General features: G+C 33.2%; 1 protein-coding gene across 1 annotated transcript in view; it reads right to left on the reverse strand.

Annotated features, from left to right (window-relative positions):
- HCN1 (hyperpolarization activated cyclic nucleotide gated potassium channel 1) overlaps nucleotides 1-20,576 on the reverse strand; it is a 364,692-nt gene that overhangs the window by 162,658 nt on the left and 181,458 nt on the right. The window contains exon 3 of the mRNA XM_082382251.1: nucleotides 283-444. Within this exon, the coding sequence (XP_082238377.1) occupies nucleotides 283-444 (162 nt within the window). The remainder of the gene's footprint in view (nucleotides 1-282; nucleotides 445-20,576) is intronic.

Here is a 20,576-nt window from a genome sequence, read left to right on the forward strand (position 1 = left end):
ATGTGTGTGTGTTTGTATGTGTACCTTTGAAATAAAATATGTCTCAATATACACAGAGTGAGATATCTAAAAATAGAGGCTGTAACATATACACCCCCCGGAACATTTCATGTAAATAAACTTTAGTTGTAGAAACAGAAACATCTGATTTTATATCCATAGAAGCAAAATTAAGTTTTCTTTCACCATTTATGGAGGCTAATTAGATCATTCTAACATAAATATTTAGAACTTTTTGGCAAAACGTAGAAAACACAGTGTAAAATAATACGAATTACTTACAACCATCTCATTTAGAGACACCCAGCAATCTGGTGGGAAGTCCTGCAGCAGTGGTACCAAGAACTGAAGACAGCCATCCCAGTGGCACAGGAGCAGCATCATGCCGATGAGGTTAAAAATTCTCACCACGGCGCTGGCGAGATCATATGTCATGTGGAAAATCTGTTGACCAAAATATAAGATCAATTCTTATAATCAAATTTTTAAAAGTCAAGAATACTACCAATGTCAGTAGACATTGACATTATATAGTGCAAGTATCAATTTAATAAAAATACAGAAAGAACTTTTACAAATAGAAACAGAGATTGCATGTCTTTATCCTTACTTTGAGGTCTGGCACTCTATGAGTATTACCACCAACTGTGGGTTCTCCATGAGGAGCAGAGGTGACATGACTACATTAAATCGATGAGTCATGTTTTAAAGAACATTGGTTTTGCCAGTAGTTTTCACTTACTGTCCTTCCAAGCATTTTAGCAAAGGTGCTTTCAAAGAAGTTAGCAAATTTGACAAATGATGGGCACACGCTTCTCTGCTTCTCATTCCTTGTTAATAGATTTGTTGAAGAATCAAAAAAATAACCCAGGGACTGAAAACCATTAGCAAAAGTAGTTTAATTGCAAAACATAAAGGAAGATTGACAATTAACTGCAGTTAACTTTATAGCTATATGAGTTAGAGCTACTTCTTTTATTGTGCGGATTGAACGTGAATAGTGGCTTTTGAGATAAAAGTTCTCTGAATGGTTAGAAAACAACCGTGCAGCATTTTTTAAAAATTAAAATTGTTATTTCCATTGTATTATCTGTATGTTACAGGTTTCCCTTTCCTGTGAAACTTTATTTGTATTTTCACAAAATCCGTTATGATAGGTTAGATTATTTCAGAAAGCACAAAAAATTATGACAAATGGACATTCTCCATCAGAATTTTACAAGTGGAAACTTACATACAGCTTTATATCTATAACTTCTCATTCAGAACTTGAATCCTTTCTTTAGTAGCTCATGTGTTATATCCCTCTTCCATTGCTAATACAGTTTCTGCTTATATTTCACCTAGCCTAGAATACCAAAACCCACTTGGGAGCTGATCTATAATTGTTAAAGGGCTATTGAGTTAATAAAATTAATAAATATGTATAAATACACAAAGAAACGACACCTTGAGATACTTAGGATCACATTTGGTACAATTCACCAAAAGAATGGTCTATTTTTGAAGTAATGAGGACACCATGTATTGAGAAATTAACTGAGAAACAGGAAAAAACCCACAAATTTAATACTTTGATTTAGAAACTATATCTTGGTAAGGAAACTTCTATAATTCTTAAGAAATGCGTACTGAAGTGTGTAGAGGTAACATGACAGCACAGCTGGGTTTTGCTTTTATAAAATCAGCAAATCTATCTTTAATTAAATGTTTTTCACTTTGATATATTTCTATTAGCCATTAATTCTTTCTTTAAACAATCTTCCTTTTTGACACAGTAATTAGAGCGAGCAAAAAAAAAAAAAAACCTTCTTTGTGGGAATGTACACACTGTTCTGAATTTTTTTTTAAGTAAGATTGGGATCCTGGATTTTAAAGTCAGCAGATCACGTATTTTGATATCAGACAGCTATATGAGTAGCAATTTATTTTAAAGCATTAAGAATTTTATTTCCTTTAAAATATTTTTATTTTATTTTATTTTTTGTGACTTTCAAGTCTTGTTTTTTATTTTTTTAAATTTTTATTGGAGTATAGTTGATTTACAATGTTGTATTAAGTTTCAGGTTACAGCAAAGTCAATCAGTTATACATATTTTTAAATTTGGTTTTGTATTTGGCAAACCCACAGAAAAGTCCTTTTGATGTTATTTCCTCTGATATTTCTTGGTCACTGAATTTGAAAATAAAATAGTACCAACATTTTTATCAATAACTTTTCATTAAAAGTAACACAGTAAAATACAAGAAAAAAGTTTTTTACTACTAAAGTAGGGAAAGAAAATCACCATGGATTTCATTTTTTGTTTAGTAATAGAATTCTATATTTATATCTAAGCATTTCCTGACAAAATGGACATATTGAACAATATGTCTTTTGGGTAAGTGTTACATAGTTGAGAAATAGGGTAAAACTGCAGAACATAAACTTCTGGATCAAACAAGAAACTAATCTCCTTTCAACCTTATTATCTGAAATAAACAATATCTGAAACTGTCTGCCAATTATCTGTAAACTATAAACACATGGGCAGCAACCGGCATTCAACTATAAGAGTTTAGAATGAAGTTTGGGATCTTACAGAGAACTAGGGCCCATTCTCAGTACAGCTGACTTTTATGGATTTTCTACTTTCTTTATCAGGAGTTAGATTCTTTTTGTAAGATCTTAAGTGATTATTTACTGAAATAAGATAACGTATTCTAACAGTTATTCACCAATTCCTTTAATAAAACCCTGTTATTTCTAAATTGTTTTCCAGAGAAACAGAACCACTATTTTCATAAAGGAAGTTAATGGGGTTATAAGGCCTTTCATAATATAGTAGAAACACATTTTTTTTGTTTTGCTTCCATGTGATTACTGAACTATTGTACAGGATAATCCCTAGAATTAAGCCTAACCTCTACCCCATTTCTATTCCTAACTTCACAATGTTAGTATACTATACTCATGCTAGATTTATATACTAACTCTACTGTATAGTGCTCACATAATTAATTTCATAAATGGCCTCCCTTTTTGGCCTTTAACATTATGTGTTCAAAAGTGATCTCACTTTCTGGAGCTATTCCAAAATCTAACATTGGAAGAGGCACAGCAAGTTGGCTATTTTGACACTGGTTAATATCAAAAGTTAATTACAAATAGTCAAATCCATGTAGCTCCATCCTGATTTATCTACCTGACAAAAGGACATCATAGTGTATATAGTATTACTTTTGATGCATACATAAATGTGTGTAGTTGCTTGGGCCTGATTTGATTGTCTGTTGAGCTCTTATAATTAATATACCCTGGAAGGCATAAACTTCACATGTGACCAGTTGCTGAGATATTTATTTATTCATTCATTTATTTAATATTTATTATTTTTTAATTGAGAAAACCTTGGTTTGTAACATTATATAAGTTTCATGTTTACAACATTATATTTCTACTTCTTTATACACTACAGCATGCTTACCACCAAAAATCTGGTTTCCATCCATCACCATAAAGTCGATCCCCTTTACCCATTTTGCCCACCCCCTGCTGTTTCCCCTCCGGTTACCACTACTCTGTATCTAAGTGTTTGTTTTTGTTTGATTTGGTTTCTTCATTTATTTTGTTTCTTTTTTGTTTATTTATTTTTTTATATCCCACATAGGAGTAAAATCATATGGCATTAATCTTGCTTCATCTGACCTATTTCACTTAGAATAATATCCTCAAGGTCCATCCATGTTGTTGCAAATGGTAAGATCCCAACTTTTTTATAGCTGAGCAGTATTCCACTGTATTTGTATACCACATCTTTTTTATCCATTCATCCATGGATGGTCACTTAGGCTGTTTCCACGTCTTGGCTATTGTAAATAATACTGCTTGAATATAGGGGTGCATATATCTTTTCAAAATTAGTGTCCTTGTATTCTTTGGATAAATACCCAGAAGTGGGATAGCTGAATCATATGGTAGATTATTAATGGCCCTGGTAAAACCTCGCTCATGGAAGATTTGGAATGAGAAGACTACTTCCTTATGGAGCATATACATCTGCAGATAGTCACGCTAACCAAAGGAAACATCTGGTCTACTTTAAGCAAAGCCATAACTTCTTACTGTCTAAGGGTAGCTTGTAAGATAAGTCTCAGCGCAACTTTACTCAACTTCCTGATCAAGTGGCCAACATCATTGATTAATTAATTAATATTTTCAGCCTTTTCCATCTATGAGGTAGAAATCCTAAAGTGATAAATTCCTATCTAAATCTATTATCTTAGCGCTCCTGCATGTAAACCTGACAACTCAAAAACAGCACTGTAGATGACACTCAAATTGTTAAATGAATTGTAGTTATAAATTGTTAAATCAACTGTAAATTGTTAAATAAATTATTAAATGAATGAATGAGACTGTTGCAGGGGGTTAACAATAACAGCAAAAGTAACGTTTTATGATCTTAAGAGTGGAAAGTTTTTGCTTTTGTGTTTTAAACCAAGGAATTAAAAAAAGAAAAACAACTTCATTATTTTCTACCTTCCAAGTAATCTGAACTTGAAACCTGATTTGAGTGCTCAGAGTGTGGGTAACAGAAAGACAGACCATTCTGACCCCCCAGCAATATGTTTTAAGTGGTACTTACAAGAGTCAACAGAAAAAAAATAATTAAAATAAGTTTGAAAGGTAGTGCTTTAATTTTATTTTCACCAAAACTAGACTACAAAATATGTCAGTGGAAGGCACTGTGCTTTACATTCGCCCAGCTCAGAACATTGTGTTTTTCATATGACTTCAAGGAGAGGAAAGAGCTGGTCACAGATACTCATTGAATTACTTTTATAATATTATAGTTCTAGAATTCTGCCCAGATGGAGTCTAATAACTCCAGATAGAATTGCTGGAAGAATTATCTGAGTAAGATAATTTGATTCCGAATCCCAAATCCTGCCCTAATATTTGCGGATTTGTTCATCATAAGTATAATTTTTTGTAATATTTTTCCCAGGAGCAATGTATAAACTATCCTGTTCTTAAAAGGTCGAATCCCTAACTGTGTTATATGGAGATATCCATAAATTAGCAGAGTGATTCCAAAATGCTTCCACACTCATTCTTGATAAGCTGGATTCAGGGGTCTCTCAATCTAATAACCCACCTATGAAATCGGTGAGACTTAACCAATCCTTAACTATTTGGTTTACTATGTTTTACTTAACCAAAAAATGGTCAATTTAAGACTTTTCATGGAATACATTGATCTGTCCTTAGTCTTTGATTTCACAGATGGGAATCATTTATAGGTTAGGCTGCTTCTATGATCTCAGTATTGATTGAAGGCTTCAAATATGCTTTCAGAATTCTTATCGATGTAACATTAAGAAAATCAAATGGGTCAGAAATGGCTCTCTTGACACAGAACATTCTTATTTTTAAGGTATTAAAATAAGTTCAGGTTCTTTGGTTTATCTTTATGTGTACCTGCATAACTTGATATATCTTTTAGATGGAGTATCTCTATGCCATGTTGACACAGAATACAAGAAAACAAATATTTAGCAACTCAGTCTGTTTCATAGCTAACACATATCCAGAATTCAATATGTAGTAGTCCTAATCAATAGTAAAATAAATATTTGAAGAGTCCTTTTGCACCTTCTGCAATTCTTACCTTGAAAACTATCCAGATTATCCTACCATGCTTTAGGTAAAGTGCAGAAGGTTTCATCTGGTATATGAGAGAAGAGTATTCTTCACAGCGGTCTCTTTGAACACTGATAATGACTGCACTCATTGGACTAATTTTATCAGTCCCTACCCTGTCTAGGATCTCATTCAAATGGCCAGCCCATAACCTTCAGAAAAGTCAACCAACTGGGCGTCTCATCTTTATCAGCCTGTGTCCATAGTCAAAATGCAGTTATCTACTCCTTTGCTTCCCCTACCTATTATCAGATCCTCTTGCTGTGGAGTGCTTCTTGGAGGGTTTCTCCTTTCCACTGTCACTTCAAAACTCCTCCTACATTGTCGATTAATTCTCTTGTACCCTCAGCCTCATCATAAAATTCTTCCTCTCCTTCTCTGCTTTTTCCTGAGACTTATGACTGCACCTTGTCCTCTCCCCAAAGACTCAGTTTCTCTGGTAACTTTCTCAAACGGAGTTGGTTCAATTCTTTCGTACTTCATAAGCCTTAGGTTTTGATGTCAATGCCCTCATTTTCTGAGGTCCCCTTTGCCACTTTCAGATAATAATTCGTCTAGCTGTAACAGGAAAATTCCTTATCTTCAGTGTCTGTTCTATTTGGCTATTCCACCCATAACTTTCTCTCACTTCTGGCATCTTACAACCTCTCAATCCCCACCCACCACACATTTCCATTTTTTAAGGACTCTGTATTTTTCCACTGCCCTTTTCTGCAAAATGTCAACTTCTGAGTAATCAAAATGGCCACTTTCTATACCTGAGCTAATGAAAATTACTGGATAGAAAACCGTAGATTGTGTATACTCATTTTTTTAAAAAAACAGTAACCTATTTGAAGTCCTCAGCTCTGGTCTATGCATTTCTCTATTCTTAGTACCTATGATTTTCCCTCTTACCATCTATCCAATATTTTTTCCTCTCTTCTCACGTCCCCAAAGACCATGACTATCCTGCTGAGTTTCAGCTTAAAATGTTACCTTATCCAAAGGAAACACATTCTTATGTTTGAGTTCCTTCACCTGTGATCCCTCATGCTTTCCAGCAAACATATATCTGCAGCTTTTCTTACTGGCTTTTCCCTAGTATCAAAAGATGTGTCTTTTGATATTAATCTGATCTTCTTTTCTCCTCCAGGAACCTAAATAATTAGTTCAGAGCTCTTCAATCTGTGATGAAAACCAACTCTCTCCTTTGTCAGTTGTGGACACTTTTGTAAAGTACAGCAAAAATGAATTAATACAAAAATAAAAGTTTAAAAACCAAGACACATGTAATACAAGCCTTCTGCTTATCCCTTATCCTCTTGGATATGGCGGCAATATCAAATTACTATAATTACTAGATTACGTTTTCCTCAGAACTGTTAACTTCTTCTACACTAGTTTTACTCTGTATATTTAGAAACAATAAAATTTCTCACTTCCTCCAAAGTGTTTTAATTTGAAAAAGAATCTTCACTTCCTAGGTACTTTCCTAATTTTTTTTCCTTTATATTCTTCTCAGTTTAGCTTCTCAAAAAAACTCTCCTCACTGGAACTTTGAGACAGAAAGAGAGCAGGCCTGCCCTAATGGGTAAAGTGGTTTTCTTTTCACAGTTAGATGTGCAAATTACCACCTGCTACAAAATCTGACTTCCTGAAGGACGCATGTGTCATAGCTACCCTGTACTTCTTTCCTTCTCCCTCCTCCCTACATATTAGGGGAATGTAGAGATATTTAAGGCTGACTTCATTTCCTGAAATGTGGGAATAAAACTTTAAAAAAAAAGTGCATCTATTTGAGCATTCTTTTTGAAGTGGCACAGATATTACATCATCGGAACTATAGAGAAGGCTATGTTTTATCACATAACTCTGCAGTAAACTAAACAGTACTTATAAGGTCATAACAACCACATACTTACAGAAGTATAGTTATGGAATAGAATATACTAGTTATCAATCATGACTGTCAAAGATATATAGCTAACTATGCATGTGTTATTTTGATCATGCCCATATAGTTCTTTAACAAACATATATATATATATATATATATATATATGTATATATATATATAATAAAAAAGAAATGAATTTTAACTATTTTAGTTGTAAAAAAATTGTCATGTTTCTTAACTATGATTTATCTTGACTATCACCTAGACTTTAGGAATTTGTTTCATTACTTTCACACTATAAAATATATCAGCCATTTCCAATCATACATATTTTTACATAGGATTTTAATTCATTATACTAAACATTTAGAAAAAGTATCTCTTCATGAAAAAATTGCTCTTTGTTAGCCTTGCTAGCCTGAGAAAAAGCAAAGATCACGAGTTATGAAGAAAACATAAGAAAAATGATAAAATAATATGGATTCTTTGAAGATTTTTGGTAGGAAACAATAGGAAACAGTTATAGTGGAAACTATAAAAGTACAAACCTTGAAAACTGGGAAGCACAATGTCTGGTGGTACAGAGTTTTGATCAGCAAATGTTTTTTCTCCCACAGAGGTTACTCATCTAACAGTGAATTTGCATAAATGGGTCAATGTTAATGAGTACCTAACTGAGATGAGCATTTCTACTAAGATCACTCATTTTCCTTGGAATTTCAAGTCAGTATCATCTGACGAATGGCAATAGGTCAGAAACAAAAAATGCTTATGATAGGTTACATTTTGTTAACTGAATATACCCAAATCGTCACATTTTTTAAACTCCTTAGGAAAAAGTAGTACATCTTTTTAACTTATATGAGGACTGTGTAGTATAACAGAACATCTAATTATTGGACAGTGCCCTAGAAAAATGAAAAAGCCAGCATAAACCCCATGTGCTTAATTTACTTTAAGAAGTAGCTTACACATGGGGAAAATAAAATTACAAATGAATATTGAAAATGGTCCTATTAAGAAGAGAGTTGAATGGATTAGTACTACGGAAAAAAAAGAAATTAATTAAATTAAACAATTTAAGATCGTTGTCTATTCCTCTATTACAAATTTCAAATGGCAGTAGATGTAGACAATATATACAAATTGTGCAACTACTAAAATATTTAAGTGAAGAAAATAAAAACAAACACATATTGTATGATGGATCTTTAAAACTTATTTTAATGATGGTTGTATGAAGGCTATCTGCTACTTAACACACACTTAATTTCACTAAGTCAGCACTTACTTTCATGCAGTTAGCACTAAGATATCGATTTAATGAAATATGATTAATTTTATTTTGAACTTTTTTTTTGCAAATCTTGCCGGAAAATTCAAATACAGTTATTTCTAATAAAAAAAACTAAATATTCTCTTTTTATTGTCTAGTACACAGGCATAATGATAATCAAGAAAACAATCGTTAAGTGGCTGTGTATGTGTGCTTGTGTGTATGTGTAGAGAAAGAGGGTGAAAAATCAAACTAATTAGCAATATTCTATCAATTCTGCCTAGCTCTTGTGAATTAATTTCAAATGATATTTCTCTAACATTGTACTTTTTGAAGAGGATTGGGGAATATTTCATTTTAGAAATAACATAATGCTAATAATACTCCCATTTTTATCTTTACAGTTTCATGTCAATCTTTTGCTTGCTCTCTCTCTTTTGTATAACTGCTCTCTTAGCATATTTGTAATATGTTACATGCTCCAATAAGTACAAATTTAGTTATCTCTGCATTTTGAGCTACAGATAGTAAAAGTATTCTAGTTTTTATTACTATGTAGTTCATTTCCTCAGTATACAAAATCAATCACATGAATTTATGCTTTTTGAATTTATGCTTTTTTGAAAAATACACCGTACAAAGAAATAGAGAAATGTACCTAATGTTGTTAAGAACAGATATTTTATTTTGGAGACTTCAAGTCAGAAATTTGTATTTTAAAATTCATCTAAATAATGAACACTCTTAAAACAGAGAGACCACTTCAGTGTACAATCTCTGGTAACTGAACTATAAAAGCAAATCAAGTAGAGGATGTTTAAACTCATTTTATATATTCTGTAAATTGTTTTCCCATAGATAGTATCTTGTAGATATTACATAGTCAATAAACAACTGTTGAATTGCTTTGAAATTATCAAGTAAGAATATGACATATTTTTCCATTCTATTCATATATCTATCCAGAAAGAATTTTTGTACTAATCTTCAGTTAATCAAGTTCCATTAACTTGTCCACTAGTGGTCTCTTGATAATATATTTTTAAGTATACCCCCAAAATAATATTATATATTGTTATATCTTCCATTTTCTATACATTCTGTGAGAAAGAATCTACTTCAATATTTTTGGTCTCACATCGTGTAATTTGTTAAATTCACAAGTGATGATAAATGTTTGGCATCTCAACCAATTTATTTTGGCTGAAAATATTGAAAATTGCAGTGTTTGCAGTGTGGTAAAAATCTTTAAAATTTGTCATATACATTTGCATGGAACATTAAATTGCTTCACACCTAATATATAGTTTTCAAATCTTTGAGCAATTATTTTGTTAAGTACCAAAGTTAAGATGAAATCAAAAGACACTTACTAACCAAAAGTTTTGCCATGTAAGGACTTAAAAAACTTGTCTATTGGGGAAATGCATAATTTTAAACCATAAGACTGAAGTTCTGCATTAATCAGTTTCTAAAAATTTGCCTTGGCTTTTCAACTAAAAGAAAGAAAATGGGGCAAGTGAACTCTGAAGTACATTCTACACATAAAATTCCATAATACCATTACTTTAGAAATAAAAAGTACAAATTTTTAAAAAGTGAAACACACAAGGAAGCCAACATCTCACACACACACCCACTCCCACACCCACACACACACGCCAAATGGAAGAGAAACCAGAGGTAAAACATTATTTTATATAAGTAATTTCCCTATGCCTTTGTTGATGAAACAAATAAATAAAAGTATAATAAAACTAATGGTAATATAAATGCATGGTAAAATAAAACGTGGTAGAGGCCATCATATTTAGATAAATTGCACAGTGTCTTTCTCAACATCCCCAGCCTCCATTCATCATGCATGAATGGTCATGTGCAAACAGTACATTCTACCCTTTGCCATAAGTCAACAGGGGAAACAAGAGAAAGGGACGCTGACTTCTGAAAGAGACTGTTAAGATGAAAATGCTTCTTCATATTTTTTAGTAGTGGCCATCAGAGTTACATCATGCACTGGCATGTCAGGTAGCTGCTCTGGCTAGATGAGCCAGTCAAACTTGAAATATTAATTTATTTGAGTGGATTTGTGTCAGTGATGCTCTGGAAGAGGAAGTGGTGTTGGTTCACTGTCTTGGCAAATGCCTTGGAAAGAAAGCACTACATGATTTTGGGTATGAAGCCAGTAAAATAGAACTAAGAATCTTAGTGAATAAATCACCTTATGCCATTTGATGAAACCTAATAAGTGAGAAAGATATATTATTATTGCAACCTCCTAAAAAGAAGCTAAAACTTTATTATTTTGGGGTTTTTCTGGCCACGCCATGAGGTTTGCAGGATCTTAGTTTCCCCACCAGGGATTGAATGTGGGCCCCCTGCAGTGGAAGCTCAGAGTCCTAACCACTGGACAACCAGAGAATTCCCAGAAACTAAAAGTTTAAAAATAAGCAAGAGTTGGAAAAGTTGCTAGCGACCCAAGAAACATTTGAGTAAGATTTGATCTATTGGAAAATGGCATGGTTTCAGATTCACTAGTTGGACACCTTCCAGAACTAAGCATGCATTATAGTGCTTCATCGATTCAGATAATAGTGCATCACGGTATTTGGCAGACCAACCAAAGTGTTGAAAATACTCAAGTATCAGAATTATTATAAGAAGTACATAAACTGTTATATGTGGAAGGACTCTTAAAAGCAGTAAGCCATTTTTGTATAAATTTGATTTTTCTTATCACCAAAACCCACCTATCAAATAATGGCTCTATGCAGAATACAATGTTAGGCTCAGGATTCTTCAGTGCTTATGGCATCACCTTCACCACACACTCACACACACAAACTCTTTTTTCTCCAGGGACCATCCACCTGTTGTAAGCAGGATTCATTTTTCTCTAGACCTGCTGCAGAACTCTCATAATTGTTGTTTCCTTTAACACATCTTGTAGTAGTCATACTTAGTCTCAGTTTATACCTTTATTTGGGGTGGGAATATGGTTAGGGCAGTAGGGACATGGGTGAGATCATCTTTCTCTTCTACTCCTTTAACAATAGCTTGTCTGGGTATAGAATTCTAGATTGAAAATCACTTCCTTCACTTTATTTGAAGACTTGACTCCATTCCTCCCACTGTCTAGTGAAACTGTATTTTTCCCCAATTATGAGTTTAATTTCTTTAGTGAAAAGAAGAGGAATTTTACATGGGGATAAGTGAAAACTGCCCTAATTCTTTGTGTGTGTGTGTGTGTGTGTGTGTGTGTGTGTGTGTGTGTGTGTGTAGGGGGGTGAGAGATGGGTTATGAGTAATGACTCATAGAGTTGTCGTTTGACCTTAAATTAAGCACCCTTCCTGTGTTAGCCCTACTGCTCAATTACATTCTGCCTTATGCATTCTAACTCCAACTCCAAATGTCTCAGAGGTTTCACAGTACAGATTGGCTCTCACTTCCTCTGCGGACTCTTTTGTAGCATATTCCAGAATGTGATTTTCTCTCCTTGTGCCATCCCTTGTTCTGTTCCCTTTGGTTTTCAATCTTTTAAAAAATTTGAGGACTTTCTCTTCTAGATAAGAGTCTCCTGCTCTTGTTCCCTTCTGTTTTATACACACATTCCTTTTTTCACTTTGATTCTTTAATCGTGCTGGAGTCTTAAGAGGGACAGAAGGCCCACCTAGGTGTCTTATCTATCTTCTGGAATCAGAAATCTTTATTTTATAATGTATCCTTTCTGTAAACCCCTAATATAAAAGGACTTACACAACTCAAATTCATAGTTACATATTCTTTCTGGACTGACTGATTTGTTCCAATGAGCTGTTCATCTATTCAAATGCCAATAGGTTGTTGATTACTTTATCTCTGTAGCATATTTTTCAGCCTCTAAGTTACCCACTCTCAATAATTCTCCTTGTAAATAGTTTGTATTTCATGCACATATTTAAAAATATATTTAGAATCACTTTGTCAAGTCCCTCTCCCATTCACACAATTATGTTAGGCTTTGTTGTAATTGATTTAATTCATGTTTCTCATTGTTTTTTCAACATTAATTACCTCATATCTCCAATCTCCAGTCTCATCTTCTCTGAAAATATAGTCTACTTGGCATACAGAGCTACCATTTTATGACTCAAACTTCATCATGGAAGTTCGCTGCTTGAACTTTTGTTAGAAATCCAGAGAATCTTCATGATGTCCAAACTCCAAAGGCCCCTTGTGATCTGCCCTCTGTCTACCATTTCACTATCGCCTCTCACCCTTCCTCTGTAGGTATTCCATACTGCAGGCAGACCAAATTTGTCATAGTAGTACCCTTTACACAACATGATTGCATCCGTTTACATAATATTCTCTCCTGGTATAATTTCTTTCCTTCTATCCCCTTTCTGACTGATGAGCTTATTCACACTTCAAAACTTGGCTCAAACATACCTTCCTCAGGAAAGACTTGTTTGACCTCTCCAGGGAAAGAATTAAGAGCTTCCTCCCATAGGGTCTAGTCTATAACTCTTAAAAGTGTTTGATACTTGACTATAATTATGTGTTTATATATTTGTGTCCTCGCTGGATTGTGAGCCCCTAGAGGTCAAGGACTGCATTCACAAAGCAAATACTCAATGCATGTTTACAAAATAGAAGAAAGTGAACAGGGAGGAAAAAAGGAAGGAAGGAAGGAAGGAAGGAGGGGGTAGGGAGGGAGGGATGGAGGGAAGGAATTCCCAGTTTAGAAATAAGTGACACAGTTTACTAAATGGAAACTTTGGGATTATTATATATTTTTCCAAATTCTTTTTTTTTGTGGATAATAGAATGGAGATTTTGATTTGAAGAGAATTCTTATCATGTACCTGTAATGAAATAAATGTATACACAAATTTTGTTTGTAATTTTGGTACCTAGTAATTCCAGAGTATGTCATCCTTTGTCACATCTCAGTTACATGATCAATATCCATATAGACATTGTCATCATTGTAGCTTGTCCTTATTCAAGGTTTTAATTAGCAAAATTAATTCTCTGATGACATCTTTCTATCTAGTTATTTTTCATTGTCTTACTCTCACTGAACTTTTTTTTTCAGTTGTCTGAGATGAGCAGTCCTTGAAAAGTTCTGTTTTCTTCCACTTTCTACTCTGCTCTTCATCATTTTCTTCATTATGCAGTCTGACACAAAAATCCATTATTTCAACAAGTATCTTATCAAAATTGTCAATTCTCTTCTCCTCTGTTCTATTCTCATGGTAATATCCTGTTTTAAGATTAACTGACGGTCCACATGCTTACTCTTATATATGAGCTTCTATATACTGCTAGAGAGAACCCCACAACTGCACAGCTAGCTCACGGTTTTAAAATCAACTAGGTTTTCAGTGCTGTTTAATGAGATTGGCATGTCCCTAGACTGCACATATCTGATTCGCAAACTTTCCCAGGTCTCCCAAAGTCTACCACACCTTACCTGCTCACTTCATCACAAGAAAATATTTAACATCCAATTTTATTGAAAATATACTGTCATTTACAAACACATTTGCATCCTTTCTCCTTCTTGCTTTTACAGCATGACATGTCTCTTTTTTCTCTGTTTTTTTTTAATCTTACTATATGCTCAGTGACCTTGCTTTATTAATTATCCCTTCTCTTCCTTCTCAGACTCTGCTCTATATTTTTCCTCATCAGCATTTAAGCATGCTTAAATCTTTACTACATGTATTTAAAAAATTGTACAGTGTACCTATATTCTACTCCATCCACTTTAATAACATCTACTTCTCAAATATACTAAAAATGTGTTAACACGTTCTTCACTTTTTCTCCTTATATTCAACTTTTAAACATTTTGGAACCTGGTGTCACCTATCTATCAACTGAAAACATTCATGGTAAAATTGGCATAGATCTCATGTTGCCATCCATTGAACAATTTCCAAATCTCATTTGCTTGACCTTCCTTCATATTCACCAAGTTATATCTACTCTTTCTTGACACTCTGTTTTCTCTGTTTCTGATAATTCAACGTTCCTCATTGCTCCTTGTTTACTCCCATTTCTCTGGTCAATTCTATTCAGTGTCCTTAAGCTACACATTCTCTGCTTTCTCTAGGAGTTGAAATTACTCAGTTTCCACTCTACACACTTTCCCTAAGGGATCCTTCCACATCCATAACTTCAACTATTACTTAGAGTCAGGGGACTCCATTACCTTGACCTGTACTGAATACAACCCTCTTAATTTTAAAACCCACAATCCAGTTACTCTGAAGATGTCCAAAATTGTATCTCCCACCTTCCACATCCCAGCTGAATTCTTTGCAGCAACTAATGCATATCAAGCCTCAAAGTAGCCTTTCATCAGTGTTATGCCAGACTTACTCTGTTCCCTCACCCTCCACATTCAATTAGTAACTACATTCTATAAATCTTCCTCTGTAGAAGTTCTTAAATTTCAAAATCCTTAATTCAGACAATCTTCATCTTTCACATGGGTTATTTCAAAACTTCCTAAATTATTTGCGTCTCTCTAGATTTGCCTTCCTGTACCCTGCAACTAGAGTTTTCTTTCTAAAACACAAATATGATGACATCACTTTCCTGGTTAGAAATCTTTGACAATGCTCCAATTGCTCCTTTGACTTAAAGGCCAAAGTCCTAAGTGTAGCATATATGGCCCTTCATGATTCAGCCACTGCTTACTTCTCAAGCTGCCTATATCCCTTTCTCTTAGTCTCCACATCATTTACTTCTGGTCATCATATTTGAACACTTCTATGATTCTCTCTTGCCACTGTCTCCATAAACTTGATGGGGAGGATCATATCTTACTGTCTTAGTATCTCAAAGTCTTTGGTACACTGTTAATTATAATAAACATGTTGAATGACTGGAGAATGGATGAGTGATATTTACTACCTGTTAATATTAATTTAGTTTCAGGTCTATATAAAATAAATAGCACACAAAGATTGCAATACAGGTGTCACTCAAAAATAACTTACAACATTTTTAAAAATCTGAATGATTTCAATCTGATATTTATTTTCCTATTAATTCCAGTAGAAACTAAGTGAAATATATGTTTTTCTGTTGTTGCTTGAGTATCAATAATGCAGTAGTGGCTTGCATAATGAGTGTGTAAAATAAACTGTAATTAAATTTTGATTATACATAATAAGTGTATGAAAATAATTTGAATGACATTTATGGTCATTTTCATATGTTCTATAATCATAAAATTGTTATTAAACAGAAGAACTTGGTTTCTTTGGTTTGAATCCATGCTATGCTTGCAGAATTTTTAAAATATTGCAGGATTGGCAATATTCTTTTTATGATGGTGCAGACTGTTTTGAATTTTTGAGACTGTTTTGAATTAACCAAAAATATTGTTCTCCTCTGATATTGGATCCAACAACATAAATCCCACTGTGTTTTAAGGCATTCCAGAACCATTATGTATTTGAGCTAATGGGCTAACCCTGTAACAGACACCTAGGCTGAGCCAAAATTCACTCTAAAAAACTGCAGATTTGGATGTATTCCTATCGAATTGGCAAGAGTTAAACTCAGTAGAATTCAGTATTTCTGACAAGTTCTAAATGGAGGAGTCCAAAAGGTTATTATTATCTGGGCTTTCACCCAGCATTCAAACTCACAAATCACTGTCATGTTTTCTGCTAAAATCATCATCGATTCTGGACTCCACAGTATTTCATTCATTTGGTATATTTATGTAGTATAAGAGTTTATAGAAGAGAATATTTTTGTATTATGCTCAGTAGTTTATTTAGAAAGAAAAACATGCATTTTTATTTAAGACTAACAAAGGGTGAAAAGTTTTAATATGTCTACCTCTATAGATATATTTCTGTAACCCCTTTTCCTAAAGCTCTTCAAAAAGAATCAGCATTTCCTAAAGGAAATGTTCTAATCTCATTCAATTACATGTAGATGTCCAGTTTTCCCAGCACCACTTATTGAAGAGATTGTCTTTTCTCCATTGTATATTCTTGCCTCCTTTGTTGTAGATTAATTGACCGTAAGTGCATGGATTTATTTCTGGGCTCTCTATTCTGTTCCATTCATCTAGGCGTCTGTTTTTTGTGCCAGTACCATGCTGCTTTGATTCCTGTAGCTTTGTCTTAAGTCAGGGAGCATAACATCTCTAGCTTTGTTCTCTTTTCTCAAGATTGTTTTGGCAATTTGGGATAGCCAAAGAGAATAAATGCCTTGACCATCACAATTATAAAAATCAAGGACTAGGATTTCCACCACCTTAGATGATTTTCTCATTACCATGATGAATTTCTCTGACTCTGCAACTGGCTTTTACTTTCAAAATACTCTGAGAGGTGTGTCTGTGCATGTGTGTGTGTGTGTATATTTGTCTTACATTTGTAATACATCTATTTATCTTTGACACCCTGATCATCTTGAATAACAGAGACATTTGGGCGTTTATATTTATATTTTGTTTAAACCAATTTAAATTAATCTAAAATCTGCTAACTAAATCTCTCACTGTGCCCTTACAATGATATGTGTATATCTTACCTAGTCAGGCAGTAAAGTATATAAGGGAAAAGCATATTAACACATTTTGGCTTTTGCACATTTTTTGAATTGAAACCTGGATTTATTCACTCTTTGAAGTATCAAAATTAAAATGCACAAACTCTAAAGACTGTCAAATTGTTCATCATAATTTATAAAAAATATTTTAAAAATATATTCATTGAAGTTAATAGAAAAATGTTTATCTTCTTGACAATTAAAGTGGATGATGTATTTTCGACAGAAAATTCAGGTTCTACTTGTCACTATGAAAGATTAAAAAACAAATATGTTTTCCACTGTGACATAATTGTAATGATATTATTAAATATACACACCAGAATTTACTGCAAAGTATGATTCTGTTTAATTCTAAGTGCCATCAACATTCTTTTAGATAAAGATAAGGCAATTTTGCATTAAAAAATAATTCCTTGCTCTTTATTAATAGTTTTGTCTTAATTTATAGTTATTTAAATTTACTATATAAACTTGTCCTTAAATCTATCGTATCACCTTTACTAAAACTAGGATACAATGATAGAAATGGTTTGTGATGCATACCTTTTATTACATTTTGGAGATTATATATATAAATATATATAGACATATTTATACATATATAATATATATATATTTCCCTAAAGACAGAGACAATAGCTATAAATTAGAATGTGCAGAAAACTTAATTGTATTTTTCAGCAAAACATTTTTTTCTTTATTTAACAGAAAAGAAATTTATACTTATTTAAAAAATATAAGCTGGAAAAACAAAGTAGCTTTTTACTACACTTAATAACATAGAGTTTGAATCTTTCTAATAGACTTCTTTATTAATAATGAAAAGTGAAAAGGGTGCTAATCTGTAATATTCACAAACAGAAATGTAATTTTCAAATGACACATCTATGCATATAGAATGAGCTCAAAAATAAAAACAATAAATAGTGCTCACCATGAGTCATGTTTTCACCACCACTTATTTTTTTAAACTTCTTTAAAATATCTCATCATTTCATCATTTAAACAAAAAGCTTTAAAGTGGCCATGGTGGCCTGTGAATTTCTTGCCCTTTTTTTCATCTTCTCTACAACTTCGTCTAACTCCTTTACAAATTCGGTCTCAGCATAGCCTTTACTTCCTCTAGATAACCTTCCCTCTGTCCCTTGGGATTATATTGGAAATCCTTCCTTATGTGTTTCACAGCACCCTTATGCTTTATTTTAGCACTTATCATGATGAGACATAATTGACTTTGTCCTCTTCATAAGACAGTGTGTTCATGTACAAAAGGACTATGATTTGTTTTTCATTATATTTCTAGTACTTTATATGTATTTTTGGCTTTGCATACAGCTGGGTAAATATTTGTTGAATTGAAAATAATATGAATTTAAACAAATTTGCAAGATCAAGTATCTAGCTGATTTTACTCCATACTGTTTCCAGGATGCATTTATACCACCCTAAGACATACTCAAATGAGCCATTAGAAACACATCAGGACATGACATCCAACCTAATTTCTAAATCTTACCACCTAGAATAAACCCTCACTGTGTCAATGACAACACTTCGTATTATATCATCATCTCTCAAAACCAATTAAACCATTCTTTCCAGAAACAGAAAACCTCTGTTCTCTCACTTTATTGAGAGGTGGTAAGTAGACTATGCTATCACACCAATATTGCTCAAGGTTATGGGCACAGGCACATTGTTCATGGAGCGATTCTTGAGGAAAAACTTCTAATCATTCAGAATGGTGATCTAAAGTTAGTCTACAGAAGAAATATGAAAAAAGCAAGTACCTAAAAAAGTGCTTTGAGAAATAACAGGAAAAGCCAAGACTAATTCTTTCAAAGTCAAAAGCAGGTTTTGTACAAAAGAACAGTAGAAAGAAAAGCTCAAAGAGAAAAGATATACCCAATAAACAAACAAACAAAAAAGGCAGAAGACAAATTATGAGAAAAGTAGCAATAATTTTTAGTCAAATATTTTTAAGTTAAAGGGTTAATATAATTAATGTGCAAAAATGTATTACAAAGATACAAGGAAAGTGCCAAGATTCAAACAGAAAATTATGCAAAGATTATAATTATGCAAAGATTTTTCCATGAAAGAAAAAATTTATCTGATAAAAAAATACAAATAATGTTCAATCTCTGAATAATGAAAAATTATAAAATAATTTTGAAATGAGATGTCATGTCTCACCAATAATATAGGTTAGTTTGTAATATTTCTTTTCTAATGAAGACTTGGAAAAATGGATTCATTCACTACTGGTTGGAATATAAATTGGTATAACACTTAGGTAAAAAATTGACAACAATGCATCAATATTTCAAAATATTCCATATACTTTGAAATAATAACAACATGTAAGGGTCAGCTGTGTGAAAATACTCAGGCCTGTGTTCAAATATTTATCTGTGGCTCTCAGGACACATCAGTGAACAAAACAGACAAAGATGTCCACTCTCATGAAGCTTACATTCTAATGGTGGAGAAGGGGGTACACAGATAACACAAATAAACAAAAAAAAATACTTAAATCATGTAGTATATTAGAAAAGAGATTATACGTTTTATGGCAAACAAAGTTGGAAAAGAAGAGCGATATCAGAGAGATCAGTAAATGCAAGTGGCTTGGCTAGAGTGGGGCAAAGGTTGAGCAACTGCAGTATAAATTGGGATCATCAGGGTAGGCAGGCCTCATGGAGAAAAGGCTTGAATGAAGTGGCAGAGTTAGTCAATTCTGGAAGAAGGAATCACAGTGAGAGAGCTCAGCCAATGCATGTAAAGGCCCTAATGTGGTTGCATATCTGGCACATTCAAAAATTGCTAGGCTACTAATGTGGCTATAACGGAGGGAGTAGAAGAGTTTTCCTCAAAAGTAAAGTCAAGGAAGTAATGATTGTGGAGTGTGTATGTGTGTTGATTTTGTGGAGGAGAACAAGAACCTGACTGATGTCAAAAAGTTAGCTAATCCTAATGGCGGTAGGAATGGACACTGAGGGAAAACTGAGGAAAAATGAGCTAAGCATAGAGATGAGCGGGTAAAGAGCCTGGAAGTGAGAGACCCTGGTATGCAAGAAACTTTTAAAGAAATTCAGTATAAAGCATCAAAATGCTGAGTAATGAAAAGGAGAGGAAATCGGGATGGAAAGGATGGGCTGTG

Source organism: Balaenoptera borealis (genome assembly GCF_965194805.1).
Source record: "Balaenoptera borealis genome assembly, chromosome: 2".
Taxonomy (NCBI): domain Eukaryota; kingdom Metazoa; phylum Chordata; class Mammalia; order Artiodactyla; family Balaenopteridae; genus Balaenoptera; species Balaenoptera borealis.